The sequence below is a fragment of the Protopterus annectens genome, chromosome 10.part0, assembly GCF_019279795.1.
Source record: "Protopterus annectens isolate FY-2018-M chromosome 10.part0, PAN1.0, whole genome shotgun sequence".
In the NCBI taxonomy this organism is placed as follows: domain Eukaryota; kingdom Metazoa; phylum Chordata; order Ceratodontiformes; family Protopteridae; genus Protopterus; species Protopterus annectens.
The window spans coordinates 1,442,514,520-1,442,542,240 of NC_056744.1; the positions used below are offsets into that span (position 1 = coordinate 1,442,514,520).

General features: G+C 39.7%; 1 protein-coding gene across 1 annotated transcript in view; it reads left to right on the plus strand.

The window, feature by feature from the left end:
- The window catches only part of LOC122814297, a 780,122-nt gene that overhangs the window by 16,929 nt on the left and 735,472 nt on the right, over positions 1–27,721 (plus strand). The window contains exons 4-6 of the mRNA XM_044086885.1: positions 9,831–10,091; positions 14,778–15,032; positions 27,640–27,721. The exon at positions 27,640–27,721 is cut by the window's right edge and continues 191 nt beyond it. Of these exons, the coding sequence (XP_043942820.1) occupies positions 9,831–10,091; positions 14,778–15,032; positions 27,640–27,721 (598 nt within the window). The remainder of the gene's footprint in view (positions 1–9,830; positions 10,092–14,777; positions 15,033–27,639) is intronic.

Sequence of the window (27,721 nt, forward strand, 5' to 3'; positions counted from 1 at the left end):
CACAAACATCGATTTTCTCCATGCTGAGGAGAGCCTCGAGTGTGTGCATTTTGAGGTTGAGACTTCTGGCGTTGAGTAGCATTACTCTTAGTTTTTGGTTACCTGTGCTGGTTACGGTGGTTGGTTTGTCCTTTGAGCCATGCCTAAAAAAGGCACTATGGGGACAGCAAGAGCCTTGGCCAGTATTCAAAATCCTAGGGGTGACAGGTGCAACCCATCTCTGGCAAAACAGCGAGGCTTGTCTATCATGTCATCCCAGGCAGACAGACACTGGATCCCCTTAGAATGACAGCAGATGCTTAGCCAATTGTTGAAATTGATCATTTTGTGTTTGTATTGTGGTATCATTCTAGGTGAAGGTAGTATGCTACTCAAGGTCAGGGTCATATCAGCTTGGGCTACATGATCAGATAGCTCCTCAATGTCTCTTTTCATGTAGTCCAGGGAGGTACGTCTTAGATCATTCACACCATCATGTACAATGACAGCATCATACTTGTACTTGTTCTGGAGTGGCCTAAGTGGCTGTGTTATGTGGCAGATCTGAGCACCCAACAGGCAGCTGACAGTAACCTTCTCCTTGTTCAGCCTGGTGAGTGGAACATCCGTGTGCCTTACTATAGAGTCTCCTATTACTAGAGTGTTAGGTATGGTGTTTTGCCTTAAGGTCTGTTGTGAGGCACACTGCTGAGGTGAATTATGTGTTTTCTGGCTTGTGTTTGGGGGTGCAGGTTGCTTGCTTGTCTGCTTTGGAGGGCACTGTTTCTTTTTCAGATTGGTACCTAGTGCCTCTGAATATGTTTTTGTGTATTTTTGCATATGTTTTGCCAGTGCTTGTTTTGTAGATTCATGTGTGACAGGTGGTGTGATGCAAGTGTGTCCCTTATCCTCTTGACTGTCTGTTACAGTCATGGGTTGAGAGCGTTTAGCCTCCAGTCTGGCTATGTATTTGCATCTCTCACAAGTCTTTGTGTCTAGAGGTAAGAGGAGATGGTGGTCTGTATACATGAGGCAGTTGTGACATTGCCTCAGGATGCCCAATTCCACCAGATGAACTGGAGAGTACACCTGAAGCTGACCTCTAGACATGCTTTGAAGAGTAAATTGAACTTAAGTCCTGCGGACAATCGAGGGTCTTATGCTATATTATAATAGTGCTGTCTAGGAAATTTGGAGAATAATAGTGCTGTCTAGGAGATTAGGACAAGTGTTGATTTCTGTTTTGCAAGTGCTGCAATAAGAGCAGCTGATCTGAAGCACTTGAGTTGAGGCTTGCCTAGTTCTAAGGGAAAATTTACAGCGCAGACTTTGTGGGGCTGGGAATAGTATACCCCAGCTAACCGGCGCTGCCTGACGCTGCTCTGTGCGCAAGACTACGCAAAAAGAGAGTTGCAGGGTTTTTCCTCTAGATAAGTGAGGAAAGTGAGTACAAGAGCTGATTTTCCCTAAGCAAGTGAGAAAAGTAAGTACAAAAACTGTTTTCCTCTAGGTAACGAGGAAGATAGAGTGCTATAGTAATTAGTAGCTTATTTAGTGCTTACAAGTTCTGAACAAGTGCTGAGCATGAACAAGCAAATTTAAGTGCTAAAACTAAGAATCTGTATCTGCACTAGATGAGTTACAGGACAGAAACAAGTGCAAATACAGACTTTCAAACCAGAAAGTTAAGAGAGATGGAAGAGATTGCCCAAACGGCCAATAACTGCACATTCTGGGCCAGAACCACTACTTATGTGGTAGACAGGTTACCTAGTGCTTACCACTCCCACTGATAAGCTAGAAGGATTCCCTCCAACACAGAAAGGCTTGGGGGACTGAGAAGCTTACATACAGTCCTGGATACAGCAAATCTGTATCTGGAACACTAGTTACAGGAAAGGTAGGAAACAGGCTTACAGTTTTTTTTTTTTTTTTTTTTTACAGAAAAGTAGCAAAAACAGTAGTAAAAAAACAATTCACATGCAGTGCAAGCTAGCGCACTTGAGTATGCAACAATATTAGTCCAAACACAGTTTAAAAAATGCAATTAAATCAAAAAGGACTAAAAGCGAGTGCAGAAAGAGTTTATTAGGTAGAATGTGGTAAAGAGATGGGACGGGAGAGTGTCCCAGATCAAATCTACAGTGGGGTGGCAACTGCAAAAGCCACCAAATTTAAACTACAAGACAAAAATAGGGAGGATGGGTGGGACAAAACTGTTTCAACAGAGATCTAAGCAAAAACTAACAGTACAAACTTTAAAACCAAAAAAATATTCTCAGCTCTGTATATTTGCCGATCAGTCTCTCAGAACAGATTCAATATAGACCCACTGCAAAGGCCTGTTTGTTTATAACTTTGGATCAGAATTCTCCCATTCAGGTGATGCTCATAGAAGTGGAAGTCTTTATCTAGTACATTTCATCTGTTTATAAGGTCAGAAAATGTGGTCCTGTCTAGCATCCACTTGTTAGGATTGGCTGTAGTCCTGCTAAAGTCATCTGCCATGGAAGTCATGCTATTGACTCACATTGTACTCAGACACTTAGATAGCCTCTAAGAAGTTTATGAAAATGGTTTTATTGTATAACTTGTATATTCTTAGCTTGTTAAGTATTAGATAGTGGAGCTTTTCTCCTCGGGCCTCCACTGAAAATGGACATGTATCCAGTTGGACTAGCCCGGTTAACAAATGTAAAATAAAATAAAATAAAAATATTATTTTCAAGAGTAAAGTGCATTCCATCCTCTGTTCTCATACCTGCATGACTAAACTATACAGGTGGTAAGAATGTGTTGCCCCTTTGCTTAGGTGCCACATAACTGTAGGGATATTTGTTATGACATTCAGATTCCAGGTTTCCAGACTGTCTTGAATAACTGCCATTATATCTTTAATGTTTGTATACAGTTTAGCCTCCCTAGACTTCAAGTAATCCGTACTTTGAGGTTCAAGGCATGTATGTCCAATTTCATGCCTGAAGCATTCATGGTCAAGGTCTGGTTTGCGTGAGGTGGCCTGAAGACTGTGCCTTCATTTTTTTTGTATTGCTGTATCCATTATCCCATCTCTCTCACTTTCTTTTTGTGTTTTGTCTTCAGCTTCATCTCTGTTAATATGCCCCTTGAAGGTGAGGTGCATCAACATTTCTCACTTTCTTTCTTTCCTCTCTACACTACTGTCTCATCATTCCTGAGCACCTTCATTCCTTCGCTATTTTAAAAGCTCTTTGTTTTGTACACTTTGTATTGACATAGTCTCTGTTCCAGTATATGGTCAGCTAGATATCAAACCTCACAATTGTCCTGTACAGTGGAAGCATGCCACCAGTATATCAGTAATTGATACTGCTAGCTATGCACCCTAGAATTTCCTTGGCCTTAATGATTGTCCTTCATATTGCATAGCATGCTTCAGGTTAAGGGGTGCAGATCCTTTTCAATGCAGTACTAATGAATACTCTCCATAAGCAAATAGGTTTTCAGTTGACTGCTCCAATAAAATACTTGATGTTGCACTTTCTGTATTAAAACGATCCCAGACAGCATTTACTTACCAATCGTATAAGCTACAGAAAGTCTCTGCAGACACTGGATAAGCATGTGTAACCACTGCACCAATCCAAGACTGATCAGTATAGTAGCCAATCTTAATCTTCAACCCTTTCATTGAATTCTGTGACCCCCCTCCCCACTGCTTCCTGGCTTTTTTAATGGCAGATTTCCATAACTGTGACACTCACTTCTGGCCAGTGCACCTATTGTCTGTCTAGTTCATTATTTTTAGCTGTTCCTAACATACTGTGAAATGTAACATCAAAGGTGTTGCTACAATTCAAATAATCCACATGATTATTGTTCCTAGAGTTTCCTTTAGCTGTGATCCAGTCATAGTACTAGATCATCTGTGATCCAGTCATAGTACTAGATCAGCTGTAATCCAGTCATAGTACTAGATCAGGCCACACGTCAGGGTCACCACTGCCACAAGTTATGCTGTCTGCATCAGTGAAAAAATCCTCATTGGAAAACTCTTCCACCTAGTCATCTGGAGCATTCTTCATTTCTTTTCCTGAGACAGCTTTTTCAACTCTTAATTAACTTGTAAGACTGTCAATTGTCTACCTGTCTCCTAGAGACATGTCTACAATGTTGCCAAATACTGCTGCCAACTTCTAATATCACGGCACTTCTCCATTTTCAAGAAAAGACTGTGCAGTTCTGCCAGGTATTGCACCAGTGCCATCAGTATTTGCACCTGAAAGGCATCCAGCTAATCCAGATGCTGTGCCTAATCTCCTGAAAGGCTCTTGATTTCCTTGTGTATATCCCCACTAGCCACTTTTTTGTCTGTCCACTTGTCTGCATCAATACCTGCTGTATGTTCTATTGCTGGTACACTATTTCTTTGCTCTTGTGCAACTCAAGAATTACAGAACTTATTTAATATTTTTTTTTATCTGTAATGCTTTGAGCAACATCTTTACTCTTTATAATAATGCAAAGTTATACTGATTTTCTGGCTTCAGTGTATCAAACATTTCTTTTGCTCATCCCACCTTCCTTCAGTCATCCTATTCTCAGCCTCTATGGATAAATGTTGTTGCTTTCTTGTGTCATGTTTAATTCAGTGATCATTGGTTTGCCAGAAGATCAGATCAGCAAGACTTGATAGCTGATCTCATAGCAGTATGACTTTGAAGTAGGCTATATTAAGTAAAGTGGTACAGAGAGTGGAACCCTATTTGTTGAGGTGTTTGGTGGGGGCATGGGTAAGTATGCCCCCCCACATCATTCAAGGCTTTAATTCTGAGTTTCTTTCCTACGTTGCTGTATCACCCTTGTCCAGAACTGAGACTCTCTGAGCTGCACAACAGTTTATTAACTCATGATTCCTCCACTGCATAGATCCAAGTACTTCCAAGCTCACTGTAAGAAGATTATGATCTCCCAGAACCATTGCTCTTTTTTCAGCCCATTGATCAATCAATTTATTCAAATATATTTATTTATTCAAATTTGTTTACTGGGTAGACCCATCCATCCATCCAGCTGTCAAACCAACCAACCAATCATTATCAACACGCTTCCTACTGAAATGTCACCACTCAAAATGCCAAGTACCAACAAACAGAAAAAAGGACAGAAAAAGCAGGAGAAGAAGGAATGTTGAGCATTGCTCTTCTCCTAAAGCTCCATATTGGGATCTTCAAGTACACTACCTAAAAAATGCCAAAGACATGAGAGGGAGTTCATCTGATCAGTGTGCCTTATCTTCCCTAAGGATAGCCTGTTCCATCTTTGTTTCCTTATGCTTGTGGACTGTTGTCCCCCTCCAATATACCTCCTTCCTAGTAAGGCACCCTCCTTCCTCTTATCTTCATGAAGACTGAGCTGAGAATTCATTCAGACCTCTGCTTTATCAATCTTTTCCATGATCTTCCTCCAATCATTACTCAGCCTGATCAGACCCATCCCTCCTTTCCTCATTTGTACTATGCAACTAAAATGTATTTATTTATATTTTGTTGACCATTTAGTCACAATATAAATGACCTGTTTTCAGGGGAGACCTGAGGTGGTAATCATATTGACTAGGGGGAATTTGCTCAGGGCATTGAAGAACTTCCGCCAATCTTTTTGATAAATGCCATCGAAACTTTTGCAATCACCTCACCACCAGCTGAGATAGTTCTCTGTCTTAAACCATTCTGCTAACTCTCTTTTGGATTGTACCTTTGCTGCCTTCACCTTCTTTGTCTCCCTTCTACTTGTTTGTACTGTGCCTCATCAACCCACAGCTTTGCACTTCCTGTAGGCCCCATCCTCTGCATTAACTGCTAGCCTTACATTCCTCGGTAGCCATATTGGCCTTCTGCTCTTTTTCACTCTTCTTCAAACATTCTTCAATAGCGTTGTGTACTGTGTCACACACCCATTCACATGACTTATTCATAACTGTTCAGAATTGATTGATTTAACAGACACATCTTAAATTAACAAAGATGGCTTAGTTCTGGGAAGGGGGTTCCTTCAGCGGTCTTCTGGCAATAAATCAAATGTATTAACCACTGCACTGCAGAGACACTTTGATGGCAGTCAGTCAGAGAGATCAAAGTAAAATCCCAAAATATTTTACATAAATCAGAAGCCAAGCTAAAAAGAGAGTACCTCAGAAGCTTGCTAACTGACCATAAGCACAAAAAATTGAGTCTAAGATTGTATTTGCATATGCAACTACAGTACAATTTTCTAATTGCAGAAGTTGGAAACTACATGGCAGACAGTAGTTGGAGAATGAGTCATTGGCCAAGTGTCAAAAACTGATTTCAAACTGTTGGACAGTTGTCAGCAGGAGTCACTACCATGAAAGAATTCTCCTTTCCATGATTTGCAGAGAGCCCTAAATGGAATAATGAATTTAGAGAGGGCTTTGGTACACCCCCGCATGGGGAAAGAAGTTGCCCTACGCAAAGAAAGTGATTTTCTCATTTGGTGTGAGTATTGTTTTGATCAGTTTTTGATTACTGAAGCTGCACTCACATTCATTGGACTCAGCTAGCTGCTCTGCAGTTCTTGGCGATCATCATGAAGTAATCTGTGTAATTTATACAGAGTAAAAGGAGATGGACTCATATTGACTTAACCATAGTCAGATGCAGTTTTTTTCAGGTCATTCTATCGCATCCATAAAGAGTGGATTAAGGGATGAAGCAAAATATTCTCCTGCTATTCACATGAAACAACAAAATGCACTACATTTGACATTGCAGGATAACAAATATGCTGACAAAGTTCACTGAAGTTTCATAAGGGGAGTAATGGCAGTTAGCCCTGGGTGAATTGTATTTAAGTCAGATATTGTTATCATTGTGTGCCTTGTGACTTATTATGATCTTAGCCATGGGTTGTCATCATGCAACATTATGGGAACTAGTGTTGGACAGCAGAAGATGATAAGGGCATTTGTGGTTGGTAGCAGTGCTGTATGCCATTACACTGTGCAACACACAGGCTCTAGTACTCCTCATCTTCTCTACCCTCGAGGGTTGCCACTGCCTTTGTGTATCTAGCCTGTATGGCATTCCAAGTTCAGTTCCCCATACATATTATTTTATTATTTTTGTTATATTTATCCTTTGTTGACTGGGTTAGTCCTACTAGGCTAGTAGTCTCTTTTCATGGGAGACCTAAGATGCATTTTATACTACTAGGGAACATTTGGGCAGGGCATCAGGGAGCTTCTCTTACTCTTTTTAATGGCTGCCATAGGATCTTTTACATCCACCTATGGTACCAGCAGCTCAAGTAAATGGGACTTCAGTATAATATCTCATCGGAAGGATGACGCACTCAAGAATACCGCCCCCTCCCCCCATGCTGCACTGTAGTGTCAGCAATCCATCTTCCTTGTGAGGGAAAGAACCAGCAACCATCTGCACCAAAGGCAAGTGTGCTACCCATTGCATCAGTGATACTGACAGCAGCAAGCTATGCCATAACTGTAACAATATCTTGTTTGTTAATCATACATCTGTTAGTACCCTGGCCAAGGCACCCTCTGCTCTGTATGTGGGATGCAGAGCACAGAGTGTTTTTGAATCTGTCTCTGTGTCTATAGTAAACTCTAGTACCAATGGTCCATTACACTGCATTTAGTTATGCATGTTATGTTACATTAGATTCTGTTACATGGCATCATGTTTATTTATTTCTCATTTGTTTACCTGGATACTCCGACTGGGCAAGTACCCATTTTCAGGTGAGGCATAGGAAGAAAATCTCCAGAGAAGATGTTAAATTATATTACATCTGTTTGAAGGCAGAAGACAAATTAGCCTATATAGGTTGCCTTTTTAGTGAATTTAGAATTCTACCTGTGCTTCAATTCTCCCTTCCTCTTCCCCTTTTCCACCTGTCTATGCCCTCTTGAATGTTTTGTTTCCTTCTCCACTGCCCACTTTGTCAGTATATCGCATGGGTCCACACCCCTCTCCATAAAAGTAAAACACATTGCACAGCCATACAGTCTGCTGACTATGCCCCTCCCCTTTCCATTACTAATGTTATACAGTACGCTTATTCCAGAGTAGTTGGAATTCTTGCTCATTTCTACACCTCACCATATGTTCTTTAGGTTTCATGGCATTCTAGGTAGTTTCCTTGTGCAGACTACTCTACTTTTAATATAAGTAACTAGTCCATCATTACTTCACAAGTTCATGGTGCTTGTTAGTATCTGGTTTTAATGCACCTGGATTCCCATTCTTTAAAACATGCCCTTACCTGTTTAAAAATCATACCACACTGACTTTAGTGGTTTCCAGCTCTATACAACTGGTTTCTGGTGGCCGGAGCTCTTTACACAACTACTGCTCTTCACTGCCTGATGTTCTTTGTCCTTGACATCACTACTGTTCTGCAGTGTGTAATGCCCTGTGCTTATTACATCAGTACTGTTTTCTAGTGATTGATATGCTACCTTCTATACAACCCTACTATTCTCCATTGTCTGATGTGCTCTCACATCCCTGTTACTCTCTAGTGTCTCATGTCCTGTGCTCTTTATATCACCAGTGTTTTCCGTTTCCTGATGGTCTGATTTACACCATCACCACAGCTCAACATTGCTTTTTGCACCATCACCACAGTTCTCCTTTGTCTGATGGTCTGATTTACACCATCATCATTGCTATCCAGTGCCTGATGGTCTGATTTACACCATCACCACAGCTCTCCATTGCTTGATGGTCTGACTTACACCATCACCACTGCTCTCTAGGTTCTGATTTCAGTCTGATTTAGAGCACCAGTCTTCACTGTTGTTTGATGTCCTGTTTTGCACCTGATGGTTTCCACTATCTGATGCTCTGTGTACTTTGTATTATCACTGCTGTCCCATGTCTAATGCCCAGTTTACTTTTTATTACTGTCATTCAACTCATAATGTTCTGTCTACATCGCATTATACAGACTAGCTCCCATACTTTGTAGTGACTACTTGGCATGCTACCAAGGTTGCAGTGGCCATGACTCCTGTTTCACAGTGGTGTCTAATACTCTGTGGTGACCTGTATTTCATATCTGTCCAACTGCTGCCTGCTATTACTCCTTCCGTTATCTTCCTGAGCCTCTTAGTTCCAACTGCAATGCAAAGGCCTTCTTTTTAGTTGTGCAGTGCACCCTAGAAAATGGTGTCTTGTCAGCACTTCTCTTAATCACTCAGTAACTGCACACATAAAGATCCATGGTCCTGACAAATATTATTTCATATGCTTCATGCTTTATAAATCAGGTTCGCCCATAGCCACAAGGCCTTATTGTCTTCTTTTCATGTGCTCACTAACCTATAGTTCTACTACTTAATGCTATTCTTATTTGCCTATTTACCCCCATTTACCATTTTAAGCACATGCATGCTGTCTGCTTTAAATCATATTCCTCTGTTCCATTCACAATAGTCTTTCACCCCCACCATGAGAACGTAATTCCACTTAAAAATTGCATAACACAGTAAATTCTATGACCTGAAAACTGATTTTTTTTTAAAACACAAGACATATATCTCTTAGCAGCCAGCTTTCTGTCATTATTTTAAACTTACTTCTAAATAGATTGTATAGGAAAGAATTACATGCGCTGTTTTTTTTTTTTTTTTGTTGTTTTTATGGTCAGATATTTCTGAATGATAAGCTGTCATAATACTTTGTGTAAGTTGTAACTTTGTATAACTTGGTATTGAACGCTGTGTTTTCATTGTACTTCTGCAATGAGAAATAAAAAAGACGTAGTCTGACACTGATGCCTTTTGGCTTTCTGTAGTTCCTGACTTATTATGTTTTTCTTTCCAGTGCTAACAATCAAAAAGATCACTTCACCAAGTTCATCTCAGCTGTCTGTCTCATGGAATCTGTATTCGACTTCATGTTCCTACCTTCTAGATTTGAGGGTAGTGAACAACTCAAAAATTCTACCCATTGTTACCGATTTATCGGCAGGAACAACGTCCAGGCTTATTCAGGCACTGAGGCCAGGGGTCACCTATAATATAACGCTGAAAGCCGTCAGTGGAACTGTTGTGCTTGCTTCTACATGGAAGGATGCAATAACAGGTAAGGATATGCAAAGCAGGAACTTCTTGATTGACAGGGAACTGATGTCATGCTTAAAATACATTTTTAAAAAAGGATGAATAGATTTTATTGTAATTATATACTGCAAATAAATAATAAGGGTCAGTACAAATATTTTGTTCCTTTTTAATGCTTCATCAGATATACATTTTTATACAGGAAGCAATATATTTATAGAAATGAAAGTTAGACTGGAAAATTGCATATCACATATGACAGATGAAAGAGTAAATCAAGAATAATCTGGTAGCATTTTATCAGAATAAATCTCCTCTCAGTATTTTGGGGATGCAATATGAAATGCTACTGCTGTATTTGTTTGGTTTAGTGCTTGTTCATTGGGTAGGTGTGCTAATCCACGTACCCATTTCAGCCAAAAGGTTGGGGGTTGGCATAATGGTTAAGGTGTTGACCTTACTGACATGAAGTACAGGGTTTGACTCTCACCCTTAAAAGAGAAATTGGCTAGGCTTAAAATGGCAGCTACTCTAGCATAGTACTTCTCTATGAAAAGACAATTACACAGAGCTATCATCCTAATTATACAATACATTCATTTACAGTCCTTTGAGTATACCATAAGCATACAATTTCATAAGACAGTACATGCCGACAAACAATAAGAACATGATAAATTCGCAATAACCTAAAGATTCAGCCTTAGCGTTTTGAATAAATGTGACTCACAGGCCTAACGCAGGTATGCAGGAGCATAGAAAGTAGATTAAGTGATGATTAACCATGATCTTGTAGTTAAAAGCTACAAGCTGAAACATCACATCTTGAAACATGTTTAGTATACCTAGTATACAAAGATACATTATTATGAACTGACCCCATTATGTGATGCTGATGAAAGTGTTTAGAATGCTATATTATAATCAATGTACCAGGAATCGACAATTTCACACCTACAAGACCAAAGGCTGTTACACTGTTTCTTTTTGACACTCATGTAACCTCAGAGGAAGGTTTTATTAGACTAAAGTTATTTTCAACACAACAAACAACAGACTGACTCTATTCTTTGCGATTTCTACTGCTAGCCTTGCACTGCAGTGCACAGCTTTTGCTTGCTTTGCAAAAGTTCATTAGGGTGAAAGTGACTTCTTATCTTATTTCCTGACCTCCATTAGCATTACACAGTGGAATCTAATAAGAGCAGGACTCGTCCTTCTGAAAAGTGTAAGTAGAATGTTAAATATACCTTCTACCTATTATATCAAACAATTCATGAAATCATGTCAGGAGCAAAATGAGAGGACAAACAGTAGTTACTACAATGAATAATAGCTGAATTGTTTAAATTAATAATTAATGAATTACTTGATTGATGAATACATTAATGAAACACTACCTTTTCAGATCCCAAATTTCAACTTTTATCTTATTTTCTGACCCCCTTTCCCATTAATTTTGGATAACTTACCCTCCCCCCTACCCCGTAGTCTATTGATTCATTAATTAATTTATTCATTATTCACATGACTGGGAAAGAGCTTTAGGTGGTCAGGAAAATAATCTTGTCATATTGCTAGGCAAACATAATACCTGATAGATGTCTATTTTCATTTCGGAAAGGGAAAAACCTTGGTTCTTTTTTTAACCACTATAAACATGGTACTATGGATGGACATCCACAATTTTTGCAGACCACACTGACAGGTGACCCACTGATAGGTTGTTTCCCATGTGGCCACTGTACTAACTGTGATAAGGTGAACAAATCTAAGCAGTTTTCTAGCAGAAATTGCTCATTGGTTTATGATCTCAATTTTTTTGCTAACTGTAGCAGTGATTGGGTGGTTTATCTGGCCACATGTCAGTGTGGTTCATTCTATGTTGGTCAAACCTCTAAACCATTTAGAATTAGAATTTCTGAGCACATTAGCAATATCAAAAACAAAAGGGCTAATAACACACTCTACAAACATTATTTAGTTAATAAATCTGCCACGTTTACTTGTATGATTATTGACATTATACAAGGTAACAGATCCAACAAGACAGGGTGGCATTCTATTTTAAATACCAAAGAGAAAAAATGGATTGTGAAACTGGGTGGATTATTTCCACCTGGTCTGAATAAATATTTTTGACACAACCAATGAGATTGTAGATGGGCTTATTTAAGGTTCAACAATTGATGTTCTGTTTTTTACACTGATGAAGGCTATGATTTGATCTGGCCGAAACAGGTCTGTGTCTTTTGTTGTTTTTTTATGGTTATTTACCATTAAAGTGTTTTCAGGTCGCTGTATGCTGGCTCGTTTTGTTTCTACCTGATCTGTTTCTGTTTTGAGCCGTGCATCTGCTCACCGTGCAGGAGTTCCCTTTTTGATGTTTTGCTGACTGCCCTTCTCGTCTCCCTCTTCCTCTTGGTATGGCCATACATAGCCTGCTAAGGGGAAATTTAGGATAATGGTTAACATGTCTACCTCACAGACTCACTAGGGAGAGATTTAGGATAATGGTTAACATATCTACCTCACAAACTCATGGTACAGGGTTTGATTCCTACCTTTAGAAAATAAATTGTCTAGGCTTAAAATGCAGCTAGTTTAGTACTTTTTTTTGGGGGGGGTTGGCATAATAGTTTAGGTGTTTATCTCACAAACACAAGATACAGGGTTCAATTCTGACCATTGAGGAAAATTGGCTTTGCTTAAAATGTCATGTGAGGGCCACTAACCTAGTTCTTACTTACATATGATCAACGCACCTATGGCTTCCATTTTTCCAGTATACATGGATCGGCCTGTTTATATTTAGAATGCATCACTTGCTCCCATAAGGGCACAGATACAACAATTGCACCTTTTGCACCCTTTCCTTAGAACAGGCTAATTAACTAATACAGCTCATTTCTTCTGTTCTTCTGGTAGCTTCTACATGGAATCTGTCATAACCCATAAGCCTTAAGTGAGCCTTAAATACTGGAGACAGAGAGATATTCCCTGATGACACACTGCCTGGTGTAGTATTTTGTTTATGCACTGTATAGCTATGTAATAGAAAAAAATGCTTTCTCATACAAGTAGAGTCTGGGTGCTAGTGGTGGCCTTATTAATGCAGGCTAATGTTGCACTTTGTACTTCTGAAAATATCATAAAACAAATGACACAAGAAGCCATTACTAAACCATAATTGTTTTTCTTAGCATCAAGGCCAATACATTGGTTGGCATGTTTGCTACTTGCAAAACAAGCAGAACTGGCTCTAGAAACTATGGGTACATGTAGTATTTTTTAACATGTCAGAAAAAAGAGAACTTGTGGCAACGGCCTAATATTAACCTATGAACCTATAAACATTCTACAATACATAGGGATAAGCACTGTATAGAAAAGAGTACACAAGTTGCTTTTATTTCATATTTACACTGAAGAACATTATACAGAATTTAGTATACAAGCTGCTATTATCTCTCTTATAAAGTACGAGCTAAGGATTTTCTTAGGGTTTGCTCCCAAGGTCATCATCTAACAACTGCATACATTTAATGAAAGCTTAGCCTTGTAATACATGGCTTCCCATACACTGTATTTGATGCAATAACGTAGAGAAGCTAACACCATTTTACATTATCTGAGAAGGCACATAGATGCTGATTCTGCAACAATGTAGCACTTTATTCTGCAGAAAGTCTGTTATTTATTTACTGCCTCTGCAGCAGTTGTCATAAAACACAATACATGCGTATTGTATGATATATAATTTTTAAGCCCCTTGCTATGCAGTCACATAATAGACTTCATTTGTTTTCAGTCTATTTACAGCACTCTTGAAATTAGAAAGGCACTTTATATATTATATGCACATGCACATTATACAACTTTTAAAAGCAGGATAGCCACATGTTGCAAAGTGGTACAGATGCAACGATTCCAAGTGCTCTCCAGCACTGCAGATTCCAGAGTGAGCACTCCAAATCACTAAAACAAAAATTCATTATAAAAAATGCAGATGACCAGCACTGGAGATACTTACATTGTATTAAAATAATGCATTGCATTCTATTGTTTCTGGTATTTGTATATTTAATACTGCTTTGAATGCCAAGGCATGGCATAACTCCATAAAAATGCAGTCATCAAAACAACAATACATTGGATCAGTGCAGTGGCAAAATTCTACTTAGTTCTGTCATCTAAGTCCATGATCAAATGCCTTGTGTGTGTAGCTGTCTATAATATTTTATATTCAAAGGCTGAATATGTAGGTATCCCACTGTAGGTGTTATCATATGGGCCGTATCAACTAATCTGTAATACTCCTTCCTTGTCAGTGCATAGTCTCTTCCTTATACAATTTCTAGTTGTAACAATAAATACTTGAACTTTGTTTTTGCCAATTTCATTTTGTTATATGTTACACTTAGTCTTCTCTGACGATTTACTGTACAAGCATTTGTAACTATCATAGCTCTGTGACTATAATCACCTGGGCTGTGCCTGAAATTAGTCATTTATGATCAATGCACTGTTCAGGTTAACAAATACAAATGACAATGAGTAAATAAGTTAATAAATTAATTAACTGGTTCTGTTACTGAAGCATGACAGCAACATTAGTCAAGAGATCCATTTCTATTGTTTTCAATTGGAAAGTCATGCAACAGACATTTTGTTTTGACACTGGTGTCATTTTTTTTGTTTTATTCAGTTCCTTCAACACCTCAGATACTCCGGGCAGCTTCTACTTCAAGCTCAGAAATGAATGTTGAGTGGTCTGAAGCCGTTGGAGCAGACCGTTACTACCTGGTTATAAAATCATCAACAGAGAGCTACAACCTGTCGTACAGTTCTTTGTCTGCATATGTGTCAAGTCTTCAGCCAGTAACACAGTACAAAATTACCTTATATGGGTCAAACACAGCTGGTCTGAGTGCTGCAAGTAAAACCAGAATCATTACTACCTGTGAGTATCTGTGTTGTTAATGTTGTCTGTACACTTTTACCTATTACTCTTCTTAGAAATCAAAGTGAATATGTCTGTCTGTCTCCCTCCCTCTTAACTGAAGCCGAATGGTACATCTCAGAAATGTATTCCCTAGCTTACAAAGGGAATGAGGTAGGTTGTATTTTAAGGCAGAATAAAATAGCACTGTTAATCAATTGTCAGTAGTGACAAAAGTTATAAATGAGTTTTATAAACCAATTTCCTTGAGACGTAATTAAAAAAAGAGCATTGTTAAACTAATCCAAAACTGCTATTTACATTGATTTTTGGATTTTCATTACTTTTTGATTTTGGTATTATTATATTACAGTTTGTGAATTTTAAACTTTGTTTTACTGCAGTTTTTTTCTTGAAGTCTTAAAAGTTGTTGGCTAAGGTCAGTTAGGAAACATTTCTTTTGCATTTATTGACCGAATAGGAAATAGAGCTAGCTAATTAGTCAGAGGAGTTGAGAAACAGAAATAGTTTTCTTATTTAAGGTATCCACCTACATTCCTCTTCAGCTACAAGAGCTCTGAGCTTAAAACTGCTGTGCTTTTAAACTTTGTGCCTTTTTTTCTGCTGCCCCTAGTGTAAATGAGAGTTTGCAAGCCCCTCCCAGTGTTATTTCTACTAGACCCTGATAGCTCAAACTGATAAAGCACCCCCCATTAGACATATGTTCGAGTTAGGGTCTGTTTCATCGCATCCCATTTCAACGAGTGCACACTGCAATATTCAGAGTGTTAATCTGAATTGTGTATTGTTCTTTTCTGCATTTTTTGTTGTTGTTTTAACCAAAAGTCAACTGATTGCATTTTAACTTGGTCTGGAACATTAGTCTTGTAGTACCCCTCACAGTAGTGGGACAATTATGAGTTGCTGTAGAATCTGAACCTCAGTTATTTTATTTCTACTGCTTTTTCTGTTTGTAGTTTACTTGGTCTGGAGGCCTTAGTTTTGTAGTATAACTCACAATAGTGAGAGAATTGTGAAGTGCTTCAGAATCTGAGACTAAATTATTACATTTCTACTGCATTTTTAGCCTGCATTTCACATGGTCTGGGGAACTTAGACTTGTCTTGGAGTATCACCTACAATAGTGAAAGCATTGTGAATTATATGAGCCTCATATACATACTTAAACTGCATTTTTACTGTTTACTCATTGGATTCTCTCTAACTCATCTCCTATAACCTTTGCTGAGCTGTGCAGCAATGGTTTGAATGCCCTGTATAGTTGCAGGCGCCTAGAGCTGTGATTTTGCATAGAAAAGTTCCTCTGCTATTTTTTCAAGTATCTAGATAAGTATAGAGGAGCTAGTTTGCCTGCTGGTAAGCATTACCCCAAGTGTTGTTTTAGATCAATCTTAGACTTCTCCTCCCACCCCAACACTTCCAAACCTTGATGGCACCTTTCTTCATGGATCACAAAAAAAGGGGATCCACAGCCATGGATGTGCATTTTCTTACTTCTGTAGCAAGACTGGTAGAAATGGGCATCCTGAGACAATGCAGCCATGGTCTCATGTTTACTGATACCCACTTTATTCTTAAAACGACTGACACAGAATTTGAGATATGTAATTACACTGTCTTTGGAAGCAATGCTCCCACATACAGACACAGATAACTCCACTCTAAATTGGCTGAAGGTGAGCATGTAAGTGGTGTAGAACCACTGCAGCAAGGCTAGTCATCCGGTGCTGTGAACCTTGGCTCCAGATGATTGTTACTGTTGAAGTGACATCCTGACCCCATGTGCAAAAAATGGGAAAAGGGAAGTTGTGGATGGATGGAGTTTATGCTACCAGAGAAGACTGACATTCACTGCTTTGGCATAAAGTATGCATTCTGTGTCTAGATTATATGTGGTCACTGCATCTTAGGTTCATAGGGAGATACTAGGCTATCTGCCCTAGGGCATTTATAAGCCTAGCCTGAGTGTATTTGGCTTCCACCTCCCTATTAGATTAGCCTACTGTGCCTCTGTAAAGTAGGTCACAGAAAGTACCCTTTTAAGATTAGTTTACTGTGCCTCTGTCTAGCAGGGACACAGGAGAGATCCCAGGGGTGAATTTGCAATTTCCCATCCACGCGTCCAGATTTCGCTTGAAGAGGGTCACTGAGGGGCTATGTCTAACATGAATTGGGATTCTATTCCAGAGTAAGGGGAGCCTCTGGGAAATGAATCCGTCCCTCCAGCATGTCCTATTTATTTCTGTGCTGAGGTTTAGGTCCCTGGAACGTGTAGCTCTAAGGGACTTGGATTTTTTGAGGTGGAGCATGTCCATTAATTCTGGGTTTGACATGGCTTGGGGGGGGGGTTCAATTATATTTCCATGGCACATAAGTAGATGGCAATGTTACTTTTCACAAGCCATGCAATGCTTTCTATATAAATCTGTAGTTGGAGACGGAGGGGGGGTAGCAGAAAAAGTGTTCTGTATTGTACTCCAAGCTATCCCATTGCTTAATGCTAAAAAGAAAAGTCTGATATGGAGTAAGTTAAAGTTAGGACTACATTTACACATCATAAAGGTAAAGTAATCACATATTAGAAAAGTAAATATAGTAGTCTGCAGGAATACACACTAGGAAAGTAAATATAATGGCCTGGAGTATTAAAATGTCCAACTTCATGAATACTAATTTTTGTTACATTTTAAAACCACTCTGTGCATTTCCTTGTCCCAATGTTTTTACCATACTACATTTAATACTTCACTGAAGTTACTTTATATGTGCAAAACTATGAAAGGTAAATTGGTTTTCCAAACATAGACACTAATTATAATAATAGGCTCTTGGTTTGCAAAATGGATTTCTGTAACTTTTAACACAATCAGATTGTGGAGCTGTATGAGCATAAATGTGTAGTCTATACTGTTTCATGTCTTTTCCTTCTGAATCACAAACACAAGGATAACAAAATGTACTGGTAAGATAACCGCTGCCATTATTAGATAAGGTATCCATAACAATCCATGAATCTATCTTCAACAGTGGACCAATTCATGGACATGAATAAACTTGCAGGTTGTTATAACAAGGAAGGTGGTGTTGGGTGGTGATGAGTAAATGTAGTATTCATCTAGGACTGGTAAATTAATGTTATTTTAAAAAATGTAGACTAAAATATAGAACATTTCAAGGTTGTACAAGTAACATAGCAAGCAAAAATCTTATCAACAGAATTCATCATATAACAGTGAATACATCAATAATTTTACACCAGTTCACACAACAATAACTGTATAAGGTGCTAAAAAAAAGCACAAAATGCAGAGAGATTGCACAGTGGGCTGGGCCATTTAGTTCCCACAAAGAAGGACAAGTGAATGTGTGTCTGTAGAGTAAAATGGAGCAAATGTCAAAGCACTTTCTTTTAGGGAGAAGAGAATAACCTGGCTCCATGCCAAAGAAGGCTGGAGGAATGACCACATCCTGACTGACATGGCTTCAGCTAATGGCAACAGAGATTTTTAGAGGAATGGCTGCTGTCATCTCACCTATCCCAGGAGGAGGGATACAATGTGTGCCCTGGAGGGGTGTGTCCCACTAGTGAATGTTCAATGGAAACCAGAGACCTGGAAATAGCTTTAGTCCTTTAAAGGTATAAGGTTGCTTGAAAACATAGCTGCTTGTGTGAGTAAGCAACACCTTCATTCTGCACCAACTGCACCTCTCACTCTGCAACAGATGCTGTGATGTCCAAGGTGCAGGCTAGGTACATCAATACAAACAAAGTAACGTAGGATGACTATTCATCACTACTTAATTCCCACCACCACCACCAGCAGTGACAGTAGCCAGCTGGATGGGAGAATCAATGAGTCTATAGGGTGGTTTGGGGGACTATAAGGATGGGTGGATAGCACCAAAGAAGGGGATAAATTACTGCACAATTGGCAGCAACCATTGAGAAAGCTTTGTCATTAAAGTTGCAGGTGTCCCTTACAATGCGTTTTGCAAGAAATAAGTATTTCTACAGGATAGGAGTTTGTGCAGAGGAGTAAGGCTAAGGAGCTGTTAATGAGCTGTTTTTGTGGAACTAAGTTTAATTCCCACAGCCTGCCTTTGCCTAATTTGTGACCCTGAGCAAGCTTTGGGGCAATTGGAAAACTGGGCTTGGTTCTTTAATGGTTTTCTAAACCCCATGTCTAGATACTGCCAATGTGGAAACTCCTCGTGTTCTGGCTGAAGTGTGATTCTCAAACAATCTGGAAATATATTGCTGATTGATAAGTATATTTCTTGGCATTTTAACCTTTCAGAGTTCTGCATTGTCTTAATTATGCCTGACTGAATTATTTTTTTGCCTGACTGAAATATTTTATATATTTTCTGACATTGTTTTATGTTTCTCATCTGTCCTGAAACTGTTTTTTCCCTTCCTTCCCACTCTATTCTTGTAGTGTTATTATAGCTGGTGGCTTTGCAGTTGCCCGCCCCTACTGTAAATTTGATCTGGGACACCCCTCCCAGTCTGGTGTTCACTCTACTTAATACAGAGACAACATCTGAGAAGGCCAACCCACTTAGGTTCTTAACATTGAATTTTTCTTCTGCTCCTCCTTCCTCTCTCCTTGCACTTTACTACAAAAAAAAAACAAACAAAAAAAAAAAACAAATTGCACTTTCTTTGCTTTTGCTTCTTCTTAAAAGTACTCAATTGTATTTATTCTGCTGCATTTATTACTGCTTACAATAAGAAGGTTTGTGGTCTGCACTGTCGTGGCAGGACACGTAGCTTACATCCTTCTATGCTGGGAATTGCTGATTGAAGGCTCAGTGTCTGTTATTCTAAAAGTGTATTAGTTCTGGTTTAAGCACTTGGACTTCAGGCCAGTTATTTTACATTAAGAAGGTTTGTGGTCTGCACTGTTGTGGCAGGACAGGTAACTTAAATCCTTCTAAGTTGGGAATTGCTGATTGAAGGCTTAGTATCTGTTATTCTAAAAGTGTATTAATTCTGGTTTAAGCACTTGGGCTTCAGGCCAGTTATTTTACATTAAGAAGGTTTGTGGTCTGCACTCTTGTGGGAGGAGAGGCAAGATTCTGCCCTTTTGAGCTGGGAATTTCTGGTTAATGGATTATTGTGCCTGCTTATTTGAACTGTTTCTTTCTGAAATTGGTGCACCTTGTTTACTGTAGCATAGACTAGATTCAGGCATGCTGAATCTAGCTTTGTTTGTATAACTTGAGCACTAATCCAGGCCATCTTTTTTTGGAGAAGGTTCCCCTGCACCCTAGTGCCAGGAGTGTGCAGTTAGAACTTGTCTGATTGAAGACTGCTGGAACAGGGCTCAGTTTTGAGCTTTTTTACTGTTTAATTGGGTAATGTGTTTAAATCAGTTTGTTCGTTTCCTATTGTTATATAAAAATATATATAAAAAATTGCACTTTATTCATCTGCATTTACTGTATTTGTGCTTCTTCCTACTTTATTGCATTTATTCTGCTGCATTTATTGCTGCTTGTTAGTAGCCTAATTAAATTGTAACTGTTACTCTAAGCCTTTGGATGAAGCACTTGGGCTTCAGACCAGTTGTTTTACATTAAGAAGGTTTGTGGTCTGCACTGCTGTGGCAGGGCAGGTAGCTTACATCCTTCTAAGTTGGGAGTTGCTGATTGAAGGCTTTGTGTCTGTTATTCCAAAAGTGTATTAGTTCCAGACCATATTTATTTGGAGAAGGTTCCCCTGCACCCTAGTGCCAGGAGTGTACAGTTAGAACTTGTCTGATCAAAGACTGCTGGAACGGGGCTCAGTGTTTAGCTTTTTATTCATTAATTGGTTAGTTTGTTTAAATCAGTTTGCTCATTTGCTACTGTTATATTAAAAAAAATACACTTTATGCATCGTCGCTTAGCTAGGGTTAAACTATTCCCGGCCCTTTAAAGTCTGCTCTTCAAATTTATCCTTAGAACTAGCCAATTTTTTAGTTTTAGCACTCAAATATGTTTCTTTGAGCTCAGAACTTGTTCAGAACTCATTGTAGGCACTTAATAAGCTACAAATTACTACAGCACCCAACTTACCTCACTTGTCTAGAGGAAAACTGTTTTTAGTACTTAATAAATAAGCACCTGTCCAGGCATGTCTAACGGTCAGCTCCATGTGTTTTCTCCTGTCTACTTGATGAATCTGAGCATCTTGGGGCAATGCATTAATTGCCTCATGTACACAGACAACCCTCTCCTCCTACCACCCAACACTACAGCCTGTGAAATATGCACTTATATAGCCAAACTGGAAGCAAATCTGTCTTCACCCAAGACTAGACTAAACAGTCAAGAGGAGAAGGTAAACACTTGCACCACACCACACTCATCACATAGTCTCTCAAAACTTACACCACCAAAACACACACATAGCAACACAAAACACACACCTACATTCACGGAGGCTCTCAATAAAAATCTGCTGAAGCAACCGTGACCTCCAAAGTAGAAACGTAAGCAACCTCCACCCCCCCAACACAACCCAAATGACACATATCCCACAGACTCAGTGTACCACTCAACCACAGCCCATAAGACATAACAATGAACACAACACTCTAGTCATAGGTGACTCTATAGTTAGGCACACTGATGTTCCACTCACCAGGCTAAACAAGGAGAAATTTACTGTCAGCTGCCTGTCGGGGGCCAGGATCCACCACCTAATGCACACACTCAGGTCACTCCACAACAAGTACAAATATGACTCTGTCATTGTCCATATTGGTGTGAATGACCTGAGATGTACCTCACTGGACTACATGAAAAGAGACATGGAGGAGCTCTCCAATTTTGTAGCCCATGCAGGTATGACCCTAGCCCTGAGTAGCATCCTGCCATCACCCAGAATGATACCACAGTACAAGGACAAAATGATTGACTTCAACAATTGGCTAAGCTTCTGGTGTCATTCTAAGGGGATCCAGTCTCTGTCTACGATGCTTTGCCAGAGATGGCCTGCACCTGTTGCCCTTGGGATTCCAGAAACTGGCTAAGGCTCTTGCCACCCCTATAGTGGCTTATTTAGGCAAGGTTCAAATGACAAATTCACCACCTTAAAAGATACAAGCAAGCAAAATTTGAGTGTAATGCTACTCAATGCTAGAAGTCTAAACCTCAAAATGCATTCACTCAAGGCACTCCTTAAAATGGAGAACATTGACATATGTGCAGTGACAGAGACCTGGTTCAAGGCCCCTGCATTACCAGGCTATAATTCATACCACACCTTTTGGCTACCTAACGTGGACTGAAACACTAAAGGCCGAGGTGTGTCCATATTCATTAAGGATATCCACACCTCCAGGCTAGTTGCTCAGCATAATGCATCCGAGGTTATCCAAGTGCAACTAACTCTGGGCAAGACTGCAATCAAAATTGTAACTTGTTACAGATCTCCCACCATGCCCCAGGATTCCCACTCCTCATTTCTTTTTACAATGGAAAATATTAGGGTACAACTCAACACCCTAATAATGGGTGATTTCAACTACCCCACCATTAACTGGGAAAACTACTCATGTACCAACTCTTTTGCTCAACGTTTTCTGGAATTCATAAATTCCAATGCTTTGGATCAACTTATCCACATCCCACCAGGGGCAGCAATATCCTAGACCTGGTCATTACCAACATGGGTGACTGGTGTTCCACAACAGAGGTCAGTTACTCATTGGTCAAATCTGACCACAAGCTAATCACCCTAGACATCCACATCCCACCCCCCATTAGGGAAACCACTGTAAAAAAATTTCTCCAAATCCAACTTCACACTTCTTAAGACAGACGTGGCAAACTTCACGACACCCATGCAGACGGAAAATAAAGGTATGACTTCTGAATCCTACACAAATTCACTTTATAAGCACTTACACAAGTGCATGGATCGTGCTATCCCTAACATAACCAATATGCTATCCTCCAAAAAAAGGAAGCCAATCTGGTGGTCCCCTGCCATAAACAAACTCTACAACAGAAGAAAGAAACTGTTGCAAAAAAGAGTAAAATCCCATGACTGGAGGAACTCACTGGTCAGCCTCAGTAAGAAGCTGAGATCCCTCATAAAAGCCTCCAAAGCTAGTTATGAAAACAAAATCGCCACTGATTCTAAAGACAACCACAAAGCATTCTATAGCTATGTCAAGAATCTCAATGGCAACACTGAGATCTGCTTTGAGGTACTGCACAATGGCACTAAATATACAGAACCAAATGATATTGCCAACATCCTGGCAGATGGGTTCAGTGCTAATTTTACCCCCCTGTCACCCCCTAAAGGGCCCATCTCTATACCAGAAGAATGCAAAGTTCCTGTAATCACGGCTGCACAGGTAAAAACCACACTCTCCAAAGCCAAGAATACAGCATCCATGGGACCTGGCAACATCCCAGGCTGCATTCTACATGAACTACAGAATGAACTGGCACCCCACCTAAGCACCATGTTCAATAATAGCCTCATCTCAGGCTTTGTGCCAACTGAATGGTGCACAGTGATGGTTATCCCACTCCACAAAGGAGGAGCCACTATGGACCCTGGGAACTACCGCCCCATTCGCCTAATGAGCCTGGTCCGCAAGGCCATAGAATGTATCATCATGGAACTTATAAACAAAGACATCGGTAATCTCCAAACTCTGGACCCCACGCAGTTTGGATTTGTAAAAGGCAGATCATGTCTCCTAAACCTGACAGTCTTCTTTGAAGCAGTCAGCAAAGCCATAGACGAGGGTAAGGTGGTTCACACAGCCTATCTAGATCTCGTCAAAGCTTTCGACACCATCCCCCACTCTGGAATTATAGATAAACTCATTAAACTAGGTATAAATCCCTATGTCACAAGATGGGTTGCCAAGTGGCTCACTGACAGAACCCACACTGTCAAAGCAGCAGACTCCAAATCTGACTTCAGATCAATGACAAGTGGAGTAGCACAGGGTTCAAGTTCTGTGTCCTCTCCTGTTTGGTATCTACTTTTCTGAAGTACAGGCCAACACAGAAGGTCTTTGACTAACGAAGTTCACAGAGGACTGCAAACTAGGAGCCATAATCAAAACTCCTAACGATGTGGACATCCTACAAAAGGGCCTCACTAAGACAGATGCCTGGTGTCAAAGCCATGGCCTCAGGCTCAATGTCAAAAAGTGCATTGTCATCCCCTTTGGTAAAAACTCTGTACCCATGAGCTACCACATAGGTGGTAGTCTATTTAACACTGAAAGTGTGATAAGAGACCTTGGGACACAGGTGGACAGTAGTCTCTCCTTTGATAATCACATCGCCACAGTAGTCAGGAAATCCTTCTACGCGGCACACTTCATCAAAAAAGTTTCTCATCCAGGAAAAAATAGGTCATTGTTCTCTTCTCATCACTCATTAGACCCATTATAGAGTACAATGCCCCTTTTGGTATGTACCACACAAGACATCTACAATGATTGGAAAGGCCACATAAATACCTCACAAAGAGGATTACCGGCCTCAAACAGATGCCCTATGTAGACCGTCTAAAAAAACTTTAGCTTTACTCCATCGCATATCGCCTACTCATAGGTGATCTCTGCCTAACATACAAAGCTATGTCAAACCCAGAGCTGTTGGACATGCTCCACTTAAAGAAATCGCAATCCCTCCAAGCTACATGTTCTAGGGACCTAAACCTTGTCACCACAATAAACAGAACATGTTGGAGGGATAGATTCTTGTGCCAGAGACTTCCCATACTCTGGAACAAACTACTTGTCTATATCAAACAAAGCTCTTCATTAGCACTCTTTGAGAAAAATCTTGATGATTGGATGGGAAATAGGAAATTCACCCCGAGGATCACCTCTATGGCTGTGCTCGACAGGGGCACAAGAAAATCATTTTCTTGGGTGGCGAAAGTCAGGGTACATTTTTGGCTAGGCTTATATAGGCCCTAGGGACAATAGCCTAGTGCCTATCTATGAACCTAATAACCTATGCAACTGCACTATAAACTGGTTTGTCTGTTAGCCAGGAACAGATCTTCAGCATGTGATCAGATTAACTGGAGATGTAGCAGGCAGCAATGAGTTGAGAGATGGAGCACTGAAAGGACAAATTTTATTGCAAGCAGTGAAACAGTCAGACAGCTGACATTTTGTGGTTTGCTAATCAGTGTGAACATAGTGATCTGAATGTGGAAAGAAGTGAGCTTTTATACCACTTATGTAGTCTCTGGTAAAAGACAGTGTTCATGAGCTATTTTGTACTGATGTGTTGTTTTACTCTTAAATAGTCACAGGAAACCAAGCTCTATGCAGGTCACCAGGTGCTCAGTCTTCTTATAAAATCCAACAAACAACAATACAAGACCTCACTCCTTGTTCCTGGGAACATAGTGATCTGAATGTGGAAGGAAATGAGCTTTTAGACCACTGACAGTCTCTGAGAAAAGGGAGTGTTCATGAGCTATTTTGTACTGATGTGGTGTTTTACTCATAAATAGTGTCACATATGGCATTCAGAGTCATTAAAAACAGTTTCAATATACTAACAGGGAGTTTCAGCATTGTAGCAGGGAGACAGAAGTGTTGGGGGAGGCCACGGTGGTGCAGAGGTTAGCATTGTTGCCTCACAGCAAGAGGTTCTCTGGTTCGATCTTCTGCTAGGGTGCCTTTTGTGTGGAGTCTGCATGTCCTCCCTGTGGTTGCGTGGGTTTCCTCCAGGTGCTCCGGTTTCCTCCCACATCTCAAAGTCACGCTGTAGGTGGATGGACACTCTAAATTGGCCCTAGGTGTGAGTGTGTGTGTGCCTTCTGTGGAAGGTTGGGCGCCGGGCTGGCAACTCGACACCATAAAACTCTCACTGCCAATCACGAGCGGACAGGTGATCCACTGTGGCGACCCCTAACTGGGAAAAGCCGAAAGAAGAAGAAGAGCAGGGAGACAGAAGTGTTGTCCACCCCGGTGAATTTTGACCTACCACTTTACTTCTACAGGTATTAGACAAATACCTAATTGGCTTGTACTTCCTGTGTGCATCACCATATCTGAAAGTTAAGTGCACCAAAGACTGACTTAGTATGGTCGATATCACACCAGTACAACAGGAAGTCTCTGACTTGCATGATAACAACTACAGTCAAGGTAGTTTAAACAGGTGTTATAAAACAGCGGTCTATGAAAGGATCATTTGGGTATTCTTGGTACAAAGTACGTTGAGGGAACTAGAGCTGGTCCTATTGTGGTGGGAAAGGTGAAATACTCCGTGTACAACAGTGCATTGTGAATGTGAAAGGAATTGTAAATAGACTCTGCCATACAAAAAAGTTAGTAGCAGGGTAGCATATGACTCAGGCAAGTCTTTTAAATGTTTTTGAAAACAACATTAAAAATCATAGTAATGAGACTTCATTGAGAAGCAGCACCTTCCTGACACCACAATATATATACACACTTCAGGCGTTTTTTAAAAACATGAAATAAACTTAAGGCAACAGACACAGACTATGTTGAACGTCCCTGTGATTGTGGCTGTTAGAAAAAATGCATTCTTTTCGAATGAGGCATCAAAGAAAGATAGAAAAACCTGTATCATCAGTAGTTTCCGCTATTAAAAAATATGTATAGCGTGCATTTTTCAACATACTGGAGCCAAAAGACACTTTGTTTCTCAAACATATCACCAAAAAACAGTATTAATATTATTTTAGAGAGAATGCATGCAGAGGTCATATAAAGTTGTATAGCCTGATCTGTTGAAAAGAAAATCTTCACATTAGTTAAGGCCTTCTTATGAAACTGAGGAGATGGCAGAGTCAGATCTGTAACCAAGAATTAGGCCACTGCCCTTTTATACAAAGGACAGCTTGCATACCTACACCAACAGTTAAGAAAGGAACATGTGAAATGTAAACATTTATAGTTAAGCTGGAGCTGAAATATGGATAGAATGTGATGTTTCTAGGCAGGGTCCAAGCCTCTTTTTCAAAAAGTGAGCAAACAGCCAATTCTTAAGCATATGATTTTGAGCCAGATGGTAAATGATAGATCATGGAAGAGAGCAAGAAAAGGAAAAGATAAAAAAGAAGAGGAAAGTAATAGGCCGGGGCCTAAGACAGATTTTCATGAAACGCATGATAGAATGTGTTAATAGCTACCAAGGGGAGTCAGAAATAGGAAATAGCAGTGAAAATCACGCCAGTAAGTTTCACAATCAGATGACACAGTGAAGAAATTACATTGGAAAAAATCTTACCCTTTGAAATCTCCTGCTGATAGACTCCAGATGAAAAGCAGAATAAGATATTTCTTACAAAATAGATAATACTTCATATTGCTGTAGTTCTATACTCAAGATCCAAGATCAGAACACTGGAAATTTGCTATAATGCAACATTGGCTTGTGTCACAAAAATGGGTGCAAAATTTGTAAAATCCAAGCCAAAGTGTGAAAGAAAAGATTCATACACGAGAAAAATATGCCATTTACTAAAGAGAATACAAGAGTAAAGAGTATGTATTATTTTTTATGCTGTCATGTATGACTTTCTGAAACAGAAATTGATTTTGCTCCACTAAAATACAACTTAATATATTTACTTTTTTGTTTGCAGTGATACAGCCTCCTACTGATGTCATAGCTACCACAATCAGTGCAAGTACAGTGCAACTCCAGTGGAATGATGTGCCTCTGGT